Source organism: Convolutriloba macropyga, chromosome 13 (genome assembly GCF_964194025.1).
Source record: "Convolutriloba macropyga chromosome 13, txConMacr16.3, whole genome shotgun sequence".
Lineage (NCBI taxonomy): Eukaryota > Metazoa > Xenacoelomorpha > Acoela > Convolutidae > Convolutriloba > Convolutriloba macropyga.
In genome coordinates, this window is record NC_134480.1 from 17,832,404 (window position 1) to 17,852,847 (window position 20,444).

General features: G+C 36.3%; 1 protein-coding gene across 1 annotated transcript in view; it reads right to left on the reverse strand.

Moving 5' to 3' along the window:
* Nucleotides 1–17,370, reverse strand: part of LOC142352310 (uncharacterized) — a 36,312-nt gene extending 18,942 nt beyond the window's left edge. Inside the window, exons 1-7 of the mRNA XM_075404843.1 lie at nucleotides 16,227–17,370; nucleotides 11,439–11,659; nucleotides 11,012–11,155; nucleotides 2,987–3,185; nucleotides 770–1,052; nucleotides 473–501; nucleotides 21–239 (exon numbers count right to left, since the gene is read on the reverse strand). Of these exons, the coding sequence (XP_075260958.1) occupies nucleotides 21–239; nucleotides 473–501; nucleotides 770–1,052; nucleotides 2,987–3,185; nucleotides 11,012–11,155; nucleotides 11,439–11,659; nucleotides 16,227–16,349 (1,218 nt within the window). The 5' untranslated portion in view covers nucleotides 16,350–17,370. The remainder of the gene's footprint in view (nucleotides 1–20; nucleotides 240–472; nucleotides 502–769; nucleotides 1,053–2,986; nucleotides 3,186–11,011; nucleotides 11,156–11,438; nucleotides 11,660–16,226) is intronic.
* Between the last annotated feature and the right edge of the window lie 3,074 nt (nucleotides 17,371–20,444).

The window sequence follows — 20,444 nt, forward strand, 5'->3', positions numbered from 1 at the left end:
AAATTGAGAGTAAACAATACCTGCTCGTATGTTGTCAATCCCCAAACTTTTGATTGCTGGAACAGAAATTTCCACAGTCTGGCATCCGCTGGAATGGCAATGTTATCCTCAAGAATGAAGTCAAACGTTCCTCCGTTCTCTTTGGCATACACATTGTAAGGCGAGAAATATCTGTTGTGTGCCACAATTGGCATCATATTGCGATTGAAGACTGCTGTCAAGTTGTCGGGAAAAGTTTCCTTAAATCGGTATTTTTCAAATAATAATTTTTCAATTATTCTCAGATTATTCCCTAACTTCAAGCAAGCAACAGTACTGTAACAAATGACTGTTTGCGTTAGAACACAATTCTTTCATTGGCTGACTTTATATATGGCAGGGGGATTTAGCAGATAGTCAACTAGCAATTTCCAAATCCGCTTCATTTAAGTTTTTGAACCATAGTTACAAAATCTGAGTAGAAAATACTTACAGCTGTTGCAACCCATTGTGTGACAGCGTCTGAAACAAAAAGTTTCCAGAATTAAAACTAATACTCGTCACCATGGCGTTAGTATCAATCTTAAAACGAAAGATTTCAGATCCAACCAACCCAACCCCCATCTCCCCCAAAAATGTCACCGCGGTGGAGATCTACTATTATCAATGCGTTCCTTTAACTTGTACCAATTTTCAACGATTGGAATAAGGCTTTCGAAAAATTAGAGGCTAACAATCTTCTGTAGTCAAGAGAAGTACTGTAAAGAAAAACTCCACTGAAAGATCTTACTATTTTGAGCGTCTTTCGGGTAGAACCAGGAGTCATATTGGAGATATTTGTAAGGAATCTCCTTAAAACTTGCGTGATCAACAACATCGTTCACAGTTTGTTCATACGTCTTTCCTTCCTCGGTATTGTAGTAGTAATATGCCCCGTTATCAGTATAGTAACCAACATAATTTACAGTCAAATCAAATTTCCTTGCAGCGTCTGTCTTGCCGTGGTAGCGAGTCATAATTTTTCCCCACTCCTCAAAGGCTGATCTAGCCGAGAGAAGACCATGAACTGTGACCTGCAATAATTTAATAAATTTATTTTAAAAAGCCTTTCTGTTAAGTCAAAGACTGACAAAAAAGTCCTCGGAGCAGATTCTAGAGCTTCACATCGCTGAATCATGAATTTCCTAATTCTAATGACTGGTTTTATTTAGTTTTTCTCTGAAATACAGCTATATTTATGATCATGTGTGCAACACCACATTACCCATAATTTCAAAATTATCGAAATTTCCCGAAATTTTGCATGAACATAAAAACGAACGAAAAAAAACCTATGTCCAGCCTAAAATTATATCCTGAAAATACAGCAAGACCAATGAACACTTAAGTTAATCTCATTCAGTAATGAATCTTCGTTTCATTAAGGTAATTTCATGAATGGGTCCGGGACCGAAAAAAGTTATCACCTAAGAAAAACTGCGGGGCAATGGTGATTCACATTTCTAATTTGACTGGAATATTTCGGTACTTAATTACAATTTATAGCGCGTTATCACTGATATGTAAAACTATGTTTTTACATTTTCCTTCCCCGTCGATAGAGATAATACTTTCGCTTTCAGTTGCTAGCGTGGAACAAATATTGTTTTAATATTAACTAGCAGGCCCGCAAAACAATGAAAAGAAAATTATTTATACCAATAAGAGTTTTAAAAGAAGTTAAGTTTTTGTTTGGCACCGACTCGGGCTCGAAACCATAACTCTCGCTTAACAGCCATAGGTCTCACAACTTACGCTAACTAAGCGTATTGCACTTGTCCTTTGCTCTTTCTACAGAAAATTTATGGACAATGGCGTTTGTGACTCGCTTGTTTTTGCTATACCGCATACTTAATGAGCGCAAAAAATATGCATAACAGGAGCTTAAATACGATGGCAAAGCGCGTCTGAAAACGCATTTATTAAGCGCTAGGTTGCCTGATTAAGAACCACTAAAACATGTTCCGACGGGAGCAATGTTAACGATTGTGCCCAATTGCTACTGATGTTTCATATAAAAAAAGGGAGATTAGACAATACGACCAATACTGCTAAAAACTTAGTTTCATAGCAATTTTTTGGAAAATGGTAAAAGAACCGAAATAAACAGGCATAAAATAAAACTCAACCTTTGTTTATCCTATGGAGGACAGAAAACTGTTTGATTTTTCCAATTCAGTCTGTTTGAAGCTCTTTGTGTATTCTGTTTTGGCCTATCGTTACTTGGGGTGACTATTTGCTCAACTGGTTTTCTTGGTCATTAAATTTGAGAAAATAGAGAAGTAAACAAAGGGAGAGAAAAAAAAACGAAAAGGAAAGAGATAGATAGATAGAGAGAGAGAGAGAGAGAGAGAGACAGAAACGGAACGGATGGCAGAGGGGAGAACTAACCGGAAAATCCCTGTGGTTTACCAAAAACAATCGTTCAAAGATTTGAAATAAAAACAAAAAATGGAAAAAAGAATTGCTACAAAGAGAAAACAATTACATTTTTTCATCCCCCAAACACACACACATACGGGATAAAAATTTTCAAGTCTACAAAAGGGAAGGTACCCGACACGCGTTCGAACACTAGACCCTCAGAATAGCAGTCCTCCATCTTACCAACTGCGCTATAACGACTACATTCCACCGTTTCTCAGAATCGCTTTTTAACGTATCAATAAAGATATTTCAGATTGAGAGCATTTGAGATCACAAAAATTAAAAAACTTAAATCTTTATCATGCGCTTCGAGAGGTCCCTTAAATATGCAAAAATTTTGTCCTATTTTAGAGCTCACGCGTTTAATAAATAGGATACTGATTTTTAAAGCCTAAGCATTGATTTTCATTATTCGTATAATATACCATGCCGGTATATTAGTTTTATTAACAATTTGACGGTCACATTAATCGGGCAAAAATGAAAGAGCAATGAGTGCACTCTTATTTCACAACAACGCGACAGATTCCTCTCGCTTTACCTCTATAAAGGACACAGAATATTGTTCGGGAACAGTGCTGACGTTCCCCATGATTCCATAACACAGCTCAGCGGATCCGTTGGGCTCGAAAGAATGCCATGTCATGTGGGTGACCAAAAATTGGTCAAACCGACTGTAAATTGTAGTTTCGTTTGCATCTGCGTCGAACAGTATCAACGGGCCTGACTTCAAACCAGTACTAAAAAAATGATTATGGTAAATAGCCGATAATTGTGGGTATTGATCGCAAAAGAGATAAATTTTAAAACTGTAGTGATATCAATCTAATTGACAACGTGAAACGAAGGCAAAACAATTGAAATTTGACGTGGTTATCTTTAACTTTGTTAAAGTTGTTTAAGTTTTGAGAACCTTAGGTTTAATTTCCATTTTTCTAATCAAGAAAAGCGTTCTATCGTACCATCTATTTATGGTTTAATTAGTTATCTGAAGTTCCAGCAACTTTTTCTCTTTCCGAGGTCCAATAAATCTGCATGAATCCATCAAAACTGGTAAAATTTGAATTGATCAGTCAGCACGAGCCAAATCGAAGCTGACCCAACAAAAAAGGTTGAAAAATTTTGATGTAATCTTTAGGCCACAGATAATACCTCTGAAAAATTTTGTCTAATAAAGAATCATTGTCTTTTGAGTTTTCTCCATGCTAGACGAGAAAGCCATCAGAACTTCGAATTAATGTCATTAAAAAACTTACTTTATTTAATAATTAAATACTTAACTGCGGAATACTGTTCAAAAATATTTAATACCAAATAAGACCTAATTTAGCAAGAAAGTATTTGCGTCTTTGACTGCCAATTTTCTGAAATTCTCTCACCTGTCGAGCAGTAATCTGTCCTCTTATTTCTTAGCACTAGAAAAATTTTGGACCAGTCTCCACAACCGAGAAAAAAGTACGAAACTTAAAACTTCAGTATTTATCTCTACTAGTATATTAAAGTAATTCCGCTACATCTTCTCAACAGACATAACCTGCTCAGCAATTGGCCTTTGACTTAAGCGTACCCCATTTCTGTTCTACTTGAGCTTGTGCACCAAGTACAACCTATAAAAATGTCGAAAAATTTCTTGGCAATACAATTAGAAAAATTCTCGGCTTTTGTACCAGAACTTAGTGGCAATTATTTTTAAGTCAGTTGTTATCCACTGAAACATTAAAAATTACTTCAACAATAGAAAGAGAAAAAAGATTATTTTGGAAAAAAATAGTTGGGTTAAGTCACACGTGGCCACAAAATCAATCACGCCAATTGACAAAAAGCTCACTCCAATAAGAATGACAAATAACGAACAAATGCTGATGCGAAAAATGTAACGTCATAGCTCGTAACAAACATCTGGACTAAAGAAACAGCAAGACAAGACCAAAATCAAATCCAAAAAATTACAAGACTTGATTACCAAATTCATTACAAGAGCATTTGACAGTTCGCAATGAATAAGACTACAAAAAACAAAACTTCGAAATAAACAAAAAAATATATGAAAAAGAGCTATCCTTTTTAAGAGAGCTAACAGTGTCAAAGAAAAAACAAAGAACTACACTTAAGACGTTCAAACAAGTGATCATCCACAAATTCGAAAGAGCGTTCAACTGATTAAAAACGGAGCCACACAAAAAAGCCTGTAACTAAATCTTAAAAATTACCATAACAAACATACTGTCTATTAGCAATAAACAATTTTGGAGAAAAATCCAAATATTTATTGCAATTTTGTGAAAAAGAATGGCATCACGTTAATAAAAAGCATTTTGCTATTTACAAAACCGCTTAAAAGTATAAGAAGAGAACCTCTCGAAACTTCAAGAGACTTGTCAAAAATACGACAAAAGAACAAGGGAACAATGAAAAAAAAACGCCGACAAAAATCGAAAATGTCTTTTTTAAATTAGTGTCCAAATCGTTAAAACAACAAGCTACAACTGAAACATTCAAAAAAAATTGAAATTTACCTTATCCGGAAATCCCATGCCAAATCCTTATTGACGAGAATCAGTGACAAGCCAGTCAAAAGAACAAAAAATACAGCGAACCTAAGTAATTTTCATAAAGGATCAAGAAAAAGCGCTGGAGTCAAAAAAGTTGACCATACTAGAGCCTTCAAAAAGGCAAAACTAGGCATCCTTAAAAATTACTAAAGACCATACAATAACAAGACTAAGTAAACATAACCGACTAACGTCGGGCGAATTGCCCTCAAAGGACCGGCGAGCGGTTGACTTTGTCAGTAGCTAGTCACAGTTTATTGAAGCTAGTGCTAGATTGATTCGCCTCTTCAACTTTTAGTTTTCTAGCTTTGTTAGTAAACAAATCAAATAGAAAACTGATATTTAAAAAATTTGCAAAATTAAAAAGAAAAGCTTCCAGATTTCACAGTGAAATGTTAAAAACTATTTTCTCTCCTGAGTTATATCAAGTAACCCATCTGCAAGACTTGAAAAATTTCGTTGGCCAGTAATGATAGTTTATACTCAGAAAAGGACAAAAACACTCAAAAAAATTTGAAAGCAATCGCAAATTTTAACAAAATCTTGCAAAAATTCGAGACATCAAAATCTTCAAAACCATTTCAATGTCTCATGAGACTATCCAGTATCACTATTTCAAGCTTTAATTAGTCTTACTGGCTCAAAAACATCCATAAACTTGGAATATGATAATAATTTTTTGAAAATTTAAAATAAATTTTATAAAAAAAGTGCTAAAACTGGAGTCATTAAAATAATGATAACAATTCCATGAGTCTAGAAACTATGCGACAGCTTTTTATGAAGCCTTGGAGAAGGTCCCTAGGATTCTGGTGCCAGAAAAATGATGAAAAAGTCAAAAAGAATCAAAAAATTTTGAAAAAATTGCAAATAATTTTGAAAACTGCTTGTCTGAAAATCTTGAAAAACCATCCAATACATCTAGAAGCTATGCAGTAACCTCAGCACAAACTCTAGAGGAGGTTATGTGGCTGTTGAGGTTGGAGAAACTAAGAAAACGACAAAAATGGAAAAAAAATAGAAGTTGCAAAAAAACTACTAAAATTTGTGATAAAAGTTGTAACTAATCCATAGCCAACAAACATTTTTCAGTTACTCATTACAAACCCTAACCAAGATTTTCTGTTAGACTGAAAAACCTGAATAAATCATAATAATGACAAATAAACTGACAATAGCGATAATAAACTGACAATAAAAGTCATAAAAAATTTAAAAATTGCAAGTTTTGGAAAAAATGCTAAAATTTGTGGTGTTGAAATCTAGAAAAACAATTCATTACAGTTAGATATTATACAGTACCTACTTTTAAACCCTAGAGGAGGTTTCTCGAGTCTTGAGGCTGGAGAAACCTAAAAACCAACAACAAAATTAAAAAAAATGCAAGTTTTATTTAAAAAAATTGATAAAATTTGTCATATTAAAAAATTGAAAGCTATTCCATGGCAAATAAAATTGTTTCATTAACTGATTATCAAAACCTTAAGGACGTTTTCTGGTCCCTGCGTTTGGAAAGAAGTGGATAAAAAAAATGTCAAAAAACTTGGAAAAATTTGCACAGTTTGTCAAAAAAAGGCTAAAATTCGTGATGTTAAAATGTTGAAACCATTCCACTACCACTATAAACTATGCAGTAACCTAATATAAAACCCTACAGGAAGTTTCTTGACACCTAGGACAGGAAAAACACAAAAAATGACAAACTTTAAATTGAAAAAATGTGTGAAAAATAGTATAAAATTGCGTGTTTTTAGCGATTGGTTGTTCGTCAGTAGCCACGGGGACGCGTTGGGGCGGGGTTGGGGGCAATAGGTGGGGGGGGGGGGGGTCAGCAGTGGGGGTGTCGACCTCTAAGAACCGCCCTTCACAACTTAAGTATAAGTCTCCAAAACAGTTTGAGCTGAAACAGAGCTGAAAGGCTCTAAAAGCAATTAATGCCCGCTGGGCGCTACCTGTTTATCCCGTTTTTGAGGACGAAAAATCAAAAGTGTCAGACGAAAAATCGGTCAAGCGAAAAATCGCATAAAAAAAGACCGACAGGACAAATATAATTGCTACAAACTTCGTTTGAGAGCAATTAATAACAAAAAGAGCAATAAAAACGAGCAAAGCTCGAAAATTTAAAGGCATAGTTCAGAAAAATAGAGATTCAAAAAATTAAAACCTTCAGCTTCCCATTGAATGAGTCAATCCAAGTTGCCTCAATACGTTTCAAAAAATGACCGCCTATAAACAATTTGTTTCTCGCACACCTGGCTGCTTCTGTGATACTAGACTCACCTCCGAAATTCGATTCCAATTGACAAAACTCATCACTGTCTGAGCACATCTAACAAAAAAGACAGTCACCAATAGAATCCAAATTCATGGGATTGTAAAAAACAAGAAGGTCAAACAGTTTCCCTCAGCTGTTGCAGCTACTAAAAAGCAACAAAACTGCAAAAATTCTTCAAAAACATGGCCATAATTAGACAAAATTAATTTTCACGATAATTAAGTTTCGAGATAAACTCAGACTATGCCGCAACTATCTTTCATGAAATTAATGGATCTGACACAATATTGGACACCATGCTGTTTAAAATCCTTAGATTGTAACAAAACAATTTGATATCTCAAGAAAATCAAAAATAAGCTTAAGATAATTTTAGAGTTATTAATTTCTTAGGTAAGCGGTAACCATGATTTTGTGTGATAATTAGGGAAGAGGAAACAATTGGGGGAAAGCTGTCAATTTGTTTGTTATCCACTGCACTATGATAAGGTTACAGAAAATTTAGTTCTGAAATTGAGTATATTTAAATTTGAAAACCTTTTGCAGATAAAATGAGAACAATTTTAATACTGATTTCAATGATGCAATCATCAAAAACGGAAAATGGTAACAATATCATTAAACAAACTTTCAATCAATGAAAAATTGTCGCCAAAAATTAAATATAATGAGCGCTGGGCCAGAAAAATTGACCAATACTGCTAAATCTAACTAAATAGAATTAAAATTATCTAAAAAACAGTTATCTAAATATGTGTTCAGACGAGAATGAAGCAACCGACAAACGTCGGATGAAATACTCTCAAACGAACAGCAGGGATCATTTTCTGTAAGCCGCTTCAGCCGGGGGGATTTACTGATTGCAGAGCTGGATACCATTAACAACTTCACAAATCACTTTCAAAATGTTATCATAACATACTACTAACTACATGAACGATTTAACCTTCACAAAGGCATATTTGTGGTGAAATATAAAAAGGTTTCCAGAGGAATAGACTTAAATTTTGTTTCTCAAATAGTAAAATGTGGCAGCGGCAACGCCGGGAGGGGGTTTTCTGGCTGCACGGGGCCCTTACGGTCTGAACGATGTGCAGGGGTCGGGATTGGGGGGGTCAATCTCTCAGAACCGCCCTTCACACCATAAGTATAAGTCTCCAAAACAGTTTCGGTGAATCGCATACTTGCAGACTAGTGAGCTGAAATGCTCTAAGAGCACTTACTGCCAGCTCGGCAATACCTGTTTATCCCATTTTTGAGGACCAAAAGTAAAATGGGTCTGTCAAATCGGTCAAGCGAAAAACAGCAAAAAAGACCGACAGGACTAATATAATTGCTAAAAACTTCGTCTGAGAGCAATTAAAGAGAAAGTCAACGGGAAATGTGTGAAAAAGAGCGAATGAGAAGGGAAGGGATAAGGACAGCGATGGAGAGAAATAGAGAAGACATCGAAGGGAAGAGAGAAAAAAGGAAGCAAACCAGAAAAGAGGCGCAAACAAAACAGGAAAAAGCAGGCAAATAGAGAAAAGAGGTAAAGAAAAGCATGAAAAGAAAGAGATAGAGCAAAAGTCAAGAGCAGAGAAATCTATCAAAAATCTGGTTCATAAGTTGACCTCGAAAAGCTCAACATAAGTATAAGTCTCCAAAACAGTTTCGGTGAATCGCATACTTGCAGACTAGTGAGCTGAAATGCTCTAAGAGCACTTACTGCCAGCTCGGCACTACCTGTTTATCCCATTTTTGAGGACCAAAAGTAAAATGGGTCTGTCAAATCGGTCAAGCGAAAAACAGCAAAAAAGACCGACAGAACTAATATAATTGCTCGAAACTTCGTCTGAGAGCAATTAAAAAGAAAGTCAACGGGAAATGTGTGAAAAAGAGCATATGAGAAGGAAAGGGATAAGGACAGCGATTGAGAGAAATAGAGAACACATCGAAGGGAAGAGAGAAAAAAGGAAGCAAACCAGAAAAGAGGCGCAAACAAAACAGGAAAAGGCAGGCAAATAGAGAAAAGAGGTAAAGAAAAGCATGAAAAGAAAGAGATCGAGCAAAAGTCAAGAGCAGAGAAATCTATCAGAAATCTGGTTCATAAGTTGAGCTCGAAAAGCTTTTACAGAAGTCCAGATCTTTTACGCAACACTTAACTTCTTGCGGGAACTTTTTAACATGAAATCATTCGAGTACAAGCTAAATAACTCCCGAAATGTCCCAAGCAAACAAACCCTACTTTTTAAAAGCCCATTTGTTGTTGAAAAATGAAAAAGGATAAAAGAGAAAAAAGATATCAAAGAAAAAAACAGGATTATATATTGAGGAACAGCTTGTGTAGGAATAGATACACTTATGATTCTAGCCTCTTTATTGCAGGTTGTGATGTTTAAAATTGCTACTGCTCACAAGTAGAAAAGACAGAAAACGAACAAGTAAGAGAGAAAAACGAGAACGCGAGAAACAGAACGGATGAGGGGGAATGTGGCGAGGAATGAATGCGGAAGAGAAGCGGAAGCAAAAAGAAAAAAGATGGAAAAGGCAAAGACGAAAAGAGGAGCAAGGACAGAGAACAAAGTTGAAAGCGAGAACTTGAAAAAGGAACGAGGAAAGAGAGCAAGTGAAACAAAGAAAAGGCAGGAAAAGGGAGAGAATACAGTCAACATTGAACGGCAAACATACCCGGCAGATTGCCGGAAAATAGCCGCCGTTGATTCCATAAGCATGATTGGGATTGAAAGAATAGAAGATATTGAAAAAAAAAGATTTTTGTACAAAAACAGTTTTTAAGTCCGATTTATTTTGATGGCATTTCGTAGTTGAACATAACGTACTTCTGTTTCTTAGAGAGAGGCTACAGGGGCTACTATCAACACCAATAAGCATTAGAGGTGGTAACTAAGACATATGAACGACGTTCAAATAGCGGGCATCTAAAATTGGGCTTTATGGGTTTATCCGGTTTCAATTTCTGACTTCAATTTTTTATACCGACTCTGTTCATTTTGAATTGCTTTGCTTAGCAACTGATGTTCAAATTCACTTTTAGCAGATTGAGAGAAGAGAGAAACTAGCCTAGAGAAGTCAAAAAGATTTCACGCAAAATGTCGAAAAAGCGGCAAAATGGTAAAGCGAAAAAAAGTTTGATGAAGTAAAAAAAATACGAGCGCAATAATAGCCGGCTGAGAAGATGAGGGCGGCTATTAAAAAATAAAAAAAAAGGCAGATAGAGAGAAAAAAAAAGAAGTCCGACACTGATAATCATAACTCGTTTCCAACATTGCCTCTTTTGGCATCTGTATTTTTCTGACATCGACCCTTTTTGCAAGCACGCTTTTTGGGTCACTGAATTTCCTTCCTTCCATAATTTTTTCAATGACCCCTATTGCATTCGCATTTTTTGGTCAAAACTCTTTTTGCATTTCTATCATTGACTCTTTTTCATTTCGGTTATCGATTCTTTTTTGCATTCTCGCGCTTTCAGTTTTTTAACAGATCAACAATTTCAGTCATTGACACCTCTCAATCTGTTCCCTTAACCATACTGCTCGAAAGCTCTTAAACAAGTCCTTTGAGAGCTCTTAAATATACTCATCAGAAGCCCCTCATACATGCATTTTTGCCTTTCGTTAACCATGGTGCATTATCAACTGTCCCACATTTAATATAGGATTTTGACGAGAAAACCCCATCAGGTAGCCTATAAAGCTCCACTTCGTTTTCCGGACTGGACTTAAAATGTTTCTCTTACACTATTTGAGCTCTGTCTTCTCGCTTGGGCCACAAACCAAACTTCTGTTGAATCCATCCAAACATGTGATCTCCAAGAGACCAAAAACCCACATTTAGTCCTGTCTCTACATTGTAGCATGGCCAACCAGATATTATGTCATCTCTAAAATGTTTAAATGTTTTAAAGTACTTTAACTTAAATTACTTAAATGTAAAAAGTACGTTCATTTGAAGTATTCTTTTTGAAAAAAAAAAAACTTGAAAAAGAGTAAATTCCGAGTTTGTGGAAAAATTAAAATAGCATCTGGAACAGGGGGAAAAGGAAGCAGTTCCGTGATTAGGGGGAATTGAATGTGTGTTACTCCTTTTTTGTGGTTAGAGAAAGCTCTATCAAAGACATCAGAAAAACTTCAACTTCTCTCGAAGATTCTGTTTCTTCAACTTACCTTATCCCGGTTGTAGAATTTTGAATGCCATTGGGATATGTCTGTTTGTGAACCTTTGCAGAAACAGTTTGAGATATCTGATAACTCTGTGTTTCCCATGTCACAAGAGTTCCCGATTCTCCTGATTTTTTATATCCTGACACCTCAGCATCGAATTCGCCAATTGCTGACACGCCTTGGTAAGCATTTGAGTAGAGCAACACCAAATCAATTCCATTTGCCTAAAAGATGGTCTCTTAATTGTTTTTCTCATAAATTAATTGTTTTTTGCAGAGCTTTTCAGAACACTGTCTCTCATCGACCACTACTGTTTATAGAAAAATTGGCCATTTTGAACCAATGATACAGCGTAAGGTTTTACTTTTACTCAAAGTCTGTGTAGTTAACTCATAGTTCCATTCATCACCTGTAACCTCATCACACACACAACACCACAAAGAACTTTCATCAACTTCCACAAAGCTGACTGGGCCAAGTTTTAAAGACGACATTGCAGGCTAATAAATTTCTACCACGCGGAGAAGACCTTAAGGAAAGCCACAAATGCAGCGGCTGGCAGGCATATCCCACAAGGAAGAATTAAAAAGATGGTTGCAAATTTTCCCAGCCAAGCTGAAAGAAAACATCCAGGGGACCCGAAAAAAAACGTAAGATAAATCTAACCATTAGATAAAAATGTTCAGCGCAAAAAGTGTTAAGCGCAAAATCCAGGGGACCCCAAAATAACGCAACTAAACCATGATAAACAAAAATGTTCAGCGCAAAAATGTTAAGCGCAAAAAGTGGATCAAAATTGTACAAACACTTACTCACAGAATTAACTGCTCTAAACTCTGAAGCACACTAAAAGGACTTTCGTCAAGTATTGCTAAACCACCTGCAAACCGAGCCATATACATTGACGCTAAGAAAACTACTCACCGTGATCCAAGGAAATGCGCCGATAAGTTTAACCAAAAATACACTCCACAACCTAAGAAAAAAGAACCAGAAAAAAAATGTACTAAGCATAAGGAAACTGGAAATAAAAGGCAGAACGTTTGTGTAACACAGTGAAAGAAGCTATAAGTGAAACAAAGAAAAGTAGGGCGCTGGGCCCAGATAGAACAGCGCCAATCCACTTACACAATATAGTCCCCATAGCACAGATACCTCAATGGCACCGTAACCGTTTCTTTAAACAGTGCAAAAATCCCGAACATCAGAAAAGTTGGCCGTGTTATACCCCTACACAAGCCGGGAAAACCCATAGACGAATCTAAGCCCACAAACCAATTGCACTCCTCTCCCCGATTGCACAACTAACAGAAAAACTTTTATTGAGTGACTTTATAGAATATTCACTAAAAGAACATCAGCATGTCTTTAGAACTGAGCACTCCACAACACCAACTCTCAATATTGTCACCTACAATATACAAAAAGGCCTTAAAAGAAAACCTTCAACCGTACTCTACTAGTAGCCTTAGGCCCCACTGACGCTTTCGACAAGGTTGATCACAATCTACCACTGGGAGTCATACTCGAGGCATCACTGCTGAGTAGCATTAAAAGATGGGTCGCTTCATACTTACACGGCAGGTTATCTTACGTAGAATACAACAAAAGAATGTCAAAGTGGAGAAAAGTCAAACAGGGTGTCCCCCAAGGTGGTGTAAACAATAAAGAGCAATTAAAACACGGTCCGTACTCAGTTGAACAAAGACAGCAAGCAACCAGGTACAACTCCCCCAAAGATAGCAGAAGAACGAACGTTGCCATGAATTGCATGTATCCGACTAGTGCAACTGAGCACTGGATACTGTCCCCTGCTAAACTCTTATTTGAGTAGGATCTGTAACAATGATAACCACTGTCCCAAATGTGATGTAGCACCAAATGACGTAAAACACATTTTCAACTGCAGTAAGAACACCACAAACCTGAAAGTGATTGACCTTTTTGAAATATCAGTAGAGGTAGCTAAATGGCTGGACTTAAAACCATCAGTCCTACAGAACCCCACTGCAAAGAATAATCCGCCTTCCTTGCCCTTTCCCCTGATGTTGACGATGCTCCTCCTAGTCACACTAACCCGGGGACCGCATGCCATTCACCACGGCGTAGATGCAGAAAGTTTGCCGCACTACAAGCAAGTTGCGGATAGGCAGTCACACACACTACTACTAATATATCTATTATTATGATACAAATTCAACTATTGAACCAGTTAAAAACGGAAACAAGCGCCTGTATCCCGCCAAAATTGCCTGCGAATTGCAGCTCAGTGCAACAGCTACGACGACAACTTTAACCCGAAGTGTGACTATGCTTATGCGTTATGGAATGATGTTAGAAAAATTTAGACTTCCTGGACCTATCCGTTATACCCACATTTTATCCAGCCCTACTCGCTGATTACTTCTTTTTTTGAAAAAGCACGTGCTCCGGAGGTTAAAAATTTTAAGTATTTGCTGGGGTTAGGCACCATATACATAAGAGTTTGAAGGCTTTAAAAGATGCATACAATTATTATGATGGCAATAGTAAAAAAGTTCAAAATAATCAAGGCATTAAAAAAATTGAATACAAAGCTTCGAACCCTCACGATAGATTGCCACAAAACAGTTGCCACAATTCTGCTTTAATGAGGAATGATTAAACAATTGTGAGGAATGAAAAATCATAAGATTACGTATCTTTTGACTCGGAAAAAGCCAGCGTCGCGTACCGCATTTGGTGCTGAGTTTTGTCTTGTAAAAAATCTATAAATTAGAAATTCAGTCGGTCATGATTTTGCAGCGACAACTCATCTTCTAAATCTGTCAGATTCTTCCTCATGTAAATTCCATATGTCAATCCTTCTCTAGTAATCTAGTATCAGCAATTATTTAGCAGATCCACAACGCAATGTATATATAAATAATTAACATGCTTCTGTAGCTGACTGGAAATAAAATATAAAACTCCCTAAATTATTCCAAATTCTTCAAAGACTGATTGTTATTGAAAGAATTATTATTCTACCCGCCATAAAAAAAATAAAAATGTTTCAGAGCAATTAATGATACTGATAAGACTTTGACACGCTTTAAAACAGCGGAAAAGGTCTTCAAAAATTCGGTCAACAACATCAATCCATCAAGCAACTTAGATATTTTGTACGAATTGAAAGGTCAAGTTTATCTCTTTTTCGAATGACAAAAAAGTTTGATAAAAAACTCTCCCGAAATACATCATTTCTGACTCAGACTTATTAGAAATATCAAACAAATAAATTGTAAAAAAGGGGCCAAATCAAAGGCAAAGCAGATCAAATTTTATTTAACTAGTATAGACAGATAAGAAAGTTGGAGACTTTTAAATATCAGCAAATTTTAGCCAGGTTTAAATCAAAAAATTGTAGATTAAAACACAGAAATTTGTCTTCTGTAAAAAATCAAAGAGTTAGAAAATTCAGTTATACTTTTGCAACGACAATTCATTTTCTAAATGTGTAAGATTCTTTATCATGTATAATCCATATCTTAACATTTCTCTAGTAATCTAGTATCAGCTATTATTTAGCAGATCCACAACGCAATGTATATATAAATAATTAACATGCTTCTGTAGCTGACTGGAAATAAAACAAGAAACACTCCATTAACTATTTCGAAACTCTTCAAAGATTGATTGTTATTGCAAGCATCAGTATTCTACTGTCCATCAAAAACATTAGAAAAATGTTTTAGAGCAGTTAATGATACTGATAAGACTTTGACATGGTTTAAAACTGCGACAAAGGTCTTTCAAAAAGTCGGTCAACAACGTCAATCCATCAAACAACTTAGATATTTCGTACGAATTGAAAGGCCAAGTTTACTCTTTATTGAATCGCAAAATAGTCGACAAAAACTCTCCCGAGGTACATCATTTCTGATTTTTACCAGAAACATCAAACAGTTAAATTGTGCAAAAAAAGCCAAACAAAAGGAAAGGCAGATCAGATTTTATTTAACTAGTATGGACAGATCAGAAATTTGGAAACTTTTACGTAACAGCAAACTTTAGCCAGGTTTAAACCAAAAAACGTGTAGAGAAGTTTTGTCTTCTGTAAAAAAATCAAAGAATTAGAAAATTCAGTCGGTCATACTTTTGCACCGATAATTCATTTTCTAAATGTGTAAGATTCTTTATCAAGCATACTCCATATCTTAATCTTTCTCTTGTAATCTAGTATCAGCTATTATCTAGCTGATCCACATCGCAATGTATATATAATTAATTAACAACTTTTATAGCTGACCCTCCATCAATTATTCTAAAATTCTTCAGAGATTGAATGTTATTGCAAGCATTTATAATCCACCAGCCATCAACAATATAAAAGAAAACTGTTTTCAATTAATTAATGATATTGATAACACTTTGACATGCTTTAAAACTGCTACAAAGTTCCTTCAAAAAGTCGGCCACAAAATCAATCCATCAAGCACCTTAGATATTTCGTACGAATTGAAAGGCCAAGTATTACTCTTTTTTGAATGGTAAAAAACTTTGACCAAAAACTCTCCCGAAGGTCATCATTTCTGACTTATCAGAAATATCCAACAAATAAATTTTACAGAAGGTGCCAAATAATAGGAAAAGCGATCAGATTTTATTTAACTAGTATGGACAGATCAGAAACTTTTACGTAACAGCAAATTTCAGTGAGGTTTACAACAGAAAATTGTAGCACTTCATGTCTCACAAGAACTTTTTACTAATAAAATGGATCATTTTCAAATTATAAGTTATGTTTAATCACTTATTACTAATTACTACCTGATATTCCTCTCCAGAATCGCGAACAAAACCATTGACCGATTTGCTTAGACCGGCATTAGATAAACGAATAAGATTGGCAAATAATAACCATACTGTTATTTCTAACTGATTTAACTTCATTTCAGATTACAAGAAATCCGTCAACTGACCAAAATCCTCAATAATCGAAGTAAAGATAGTTAAGTCTAAATGTAGTTCAAGTCCGAGAGCAAACAAAATCAAGTGATCTTAAGTTATAGAAATAAGCCAACGCCAGCTAGAAACATCAATTTAACTATTTACATAATAGTATGCCATTCATGGGTGTGTTATGCCTTCTTCAAAGTATTTTTAATACTTTGTACTCCACGAAGTTTTCGCTTTAACTTTAAGAAAAGTCTAGGACCACATCCTGTTACATTATATTGTGTGAAACGAAATGAAAAGAAAGAAAACTTGTCTCTGAATTCATTCACGATATGACCAGCGATCAACATCAGTTAACTCATAACTGGTTATTATTATTACAAAGGCATTATTTACAAACCGTGCGAGACTAAAACAATCAAGTTTTCAGTTTTCTAAACATAGGCTTATTTGTTAATTAATTCAACTCAAATGGCTACTTTCATGTTGGTCTGGCAACAATACAGCTGCGGTGTAAAAGTTCTGACCGAAAACTCGATGATTTATGAACACAAATTTTGCGCAGTAAGCCAGTAAACTGTAAGTCGTAATTAGGAAATCAGCAATGCGTTGTAATTTCCCAGAGAAAGTTCAGAAGACCATAGCGAAGAGAATTAGCATAACCAGCCCCTGACAATTAGCACCGAGTTAATTCAAGTAACAAAACGTTCAAGTCCTTGTCTGACTGAGCATATCACACGCAAATGATGAAACCAACGTGAACAGAGATGATCTGCCGAAAAATAATGTTTGCAATCAAATCAGGAAGCAAGACATTTGAAATTAGCTGTTCAATTCTTTTGCTCACTATCATAAACTGTTTTTGGGATAATTTTAGCACCTTCCAAAAACAAGCACTGTACACCTCCAAAAATATTGGGCAAAATAACTTTGACTAATTGATTAACCAAAGACGAAATAGAATACATTATTACCAGCATGGAAACAAAAAAATTAAGATTAATTTATTCATGCTTTATTGGCTAAAGGGAAGAAACGACATTCAAAAGAAGTTGACCAAAGAAACTATGCAGCACACCAGACACATGATTCATTTGATAAACAGCACATGTTTCATTTTCAGCAAGCGATCATGCAGTTCAAATAAATTAAGAAACTACCCTCCTCTACACAGGGTGAATATTGGCTGGTCCCCGCCCCCAGCACTACATCTTCAAAGAATTTCGTATTGTTCAAATATATCAAATAAGAATATAGTACACAACCATCAGCTGAGAAAAATGTAAAACAAAAGAGATAGCATCAGAACAAAAACAACTTAAGGCGAAAGTAGATGAGGCAAAAGAAACTTTCTCTCTTCTGCAACAGCTCCCATTCGAGCATCTACAATTTCGCGCCACCTAAGTGTGCTTGAGCCTCGAAGGCAGAGGATGAAACTCTTTAGGAGCGAAGCTGATTTCTGTCCCTAGGTGGTCGCGTTCACACAATTAAATAACAAGTTTACCCCAGATTGGCGGGGTAGGGGCCCTGCCAGATAGTATTCCTTTGACTAAGGATCCAGGGTGCAAAAACTTTCATGATCTCGGAACTGAGCCTGTAACTTTTGATGAGACTTTGCACGCGGCCCCGAAATGGTAAAAAACTGAAAATTCTACAAGGCCACATCTGCCAAATATCAGGTTGGTGGGTCAAAATGCGACTTTCTGAGAAAAGTGATCCCCGCTCGCAATTTTTTGAAATTTTTTCAGATTTTTTGTTGTGCAGTTCGATCAAGCACAGGTAGGAGTGTTATAGCGCGCAGAGAAGTCGAAGGTGACAGAACTCAAAATTTTTCAAAAAATCGTGATTTTTGACAATTTTTTCGTGATTTTTGACTTTTCTCGGAAATGACTGACTTTTGACCTTTGACCTCCATGATAAAATTTGTCTGCCGTTGAAAAGTAGTGGGGGTCGCAGAAGTGTAGTGTTGGCGTAGGGGCACTCTAAACGTCATTTGGGATCAACATTTTTTTGACGGTTGGGGGGCACAAGAGCCCTTTTCATAAGGAGTTTACTGCTAACCTAATTGAGCTATTGATGTCCTGTAAAGTCGAGTAGGTGATCCAAGTAGTTAGTAATGCACGCGAGTAATAAAAAATGTGAAAAAAAAGTTTTTGAAAAAGTTGAATTTTAATTTTTGAATTTTTGGCCCAATTTTTCAAAAATTTGACCAAAAAACGCGAATATCAAACTTTCGAAAAAATGATTTTTGATGCTAAAAACGTGCTGTTGAGGCTGAGCTTACTAACTCAACTACCAAATTGAATAGCGCTTCAAGGTCATTTCAAGATGTTCAGTTTAGAATAGCGTGACAAGCGAAATTTAATGCTACATTCTATCGAAGCCAAACGGATTTGTTCATTTTGTTCTACATTTATATTTAGCAACTATTATTAGTACACAATCGCCATTTATGAAGTCAAACTATAACTCAAACTCGAACTACCTCAACCACCAGCAAAACAATACTACGACTCAACAATATTGCATCAGATTCTTTGCGATTGGATTGCGAATCAACCTGTTATTGATACAGAATATTCGACAAAACTTCTACATGGTTAACAAATTTCCCATGACATCAAATTTACACTGAAAAAGTGACGTTATGGAAAAGTGTTCACATTCTGTCGACATTATTATCTACAACCAATCAACAGTTGAATTTGACATGTAAATCCACGTGACTAGCAGCATAAAAGGAGCTTGAAAAACTACCAAAAATCAGTTGAAATTTGCAATTTTGGTTATATTAAACTGACATACAGTGCGTATTGAAGCACACTTTCTTGAGCGGTAAATTACTTGTTATCGTGTCTTGTTTCTGTAGATCATATTAGTGATTGTACAGTTTTAACTTTACTTTGACTTGTGAAAAGAGAATTAACTTTGATATTCTCAAAACTTTCTTTCTGAGGAACGAAGTTCCTAAGTAAGAGAAACTTTGTGCGAAGCATAAATATAGCGGATAATACAGTTCACAAAAGTTAACTGCAAAAACACAATATCCGGACAGATTTGAAACCGCTGAAACGAACTGGGCGGTGTAAAGTTTTCCTTGACTTTGATAGGAGAGCAGCCGTTACATTTGGTCCGCCGACCCGGACAGTGGAAGGCAAACTGCTGTCCAATCTGATGAAGAGAGTGCCGAAGGCACCCCCCAAAGAGAATCAAACAAATCAACAGCGCAACACCAGTGAGGCAGAACGAAAGTTGCGAGTGCACTTCACAAATTACGTTGAAGAACTAACCTCGCTTAAAAGGAGCAAGCAAAGCAAAAGGCAACCAGGCAATCCAAACACAATCAGCAGAGAGGAGCTTCAATCAACAGCTCAAAGGTACGACAAGAAGCTCATAGATTTACGGGAGGAAGTCAACACCAAAACAGGGATTGGCTACAAAATAATTGAAGATTCAGATCGACCCAACAAACTAAAGGTCCTCTACCAACAGACTGTTCACCTTCTAGAGGAAGAAATACCCAAGCAACTGCAGCGTCAAAACAAGCTTGTGCCCTATCAAGCTAATTTCGTTGAAGAGCATCTGAAAGAAGCAAGGGAGTGCAAAGCAAGTTTGGACTATCATTGGCTTGCATATATAAGCAAAGGCACGCAACCAGAAATGAATGCAGAGCAAAGCAACGCAACCCAAGCAGTGAACGACAGCGAGAGCAACAATCACCAAACGGACAACCCAGTTGCTCAAACAGTGCAAAATGGAGCAACAGCAAGTGGCCAAGAAACGGAGAATGTTTCGGAAACATCTTCAGCAAAGCAAAGGCGAGAGGAAAGGATGAAGAAATTCGATATCGAATTTGAAACCAAGATGCGACTCGAACAAGCACGGTTCGAGCGAAGGAAGCTAGAGCTGGAAATGCAAATGAAGGAACTGGAAACCAAGCATCAACTGCTGGAGGAAGAGCGTGAGCTAGAGCGCAAAGTGAAGAGAACAGCATTAGAGAACGGTGATGCTCGTTCCCAATCAACTGGTGCTCGAGACAAATCACCCTTCAACTGGACCCCCAAGAAAAGAGATGTCTCTGACTGGGCC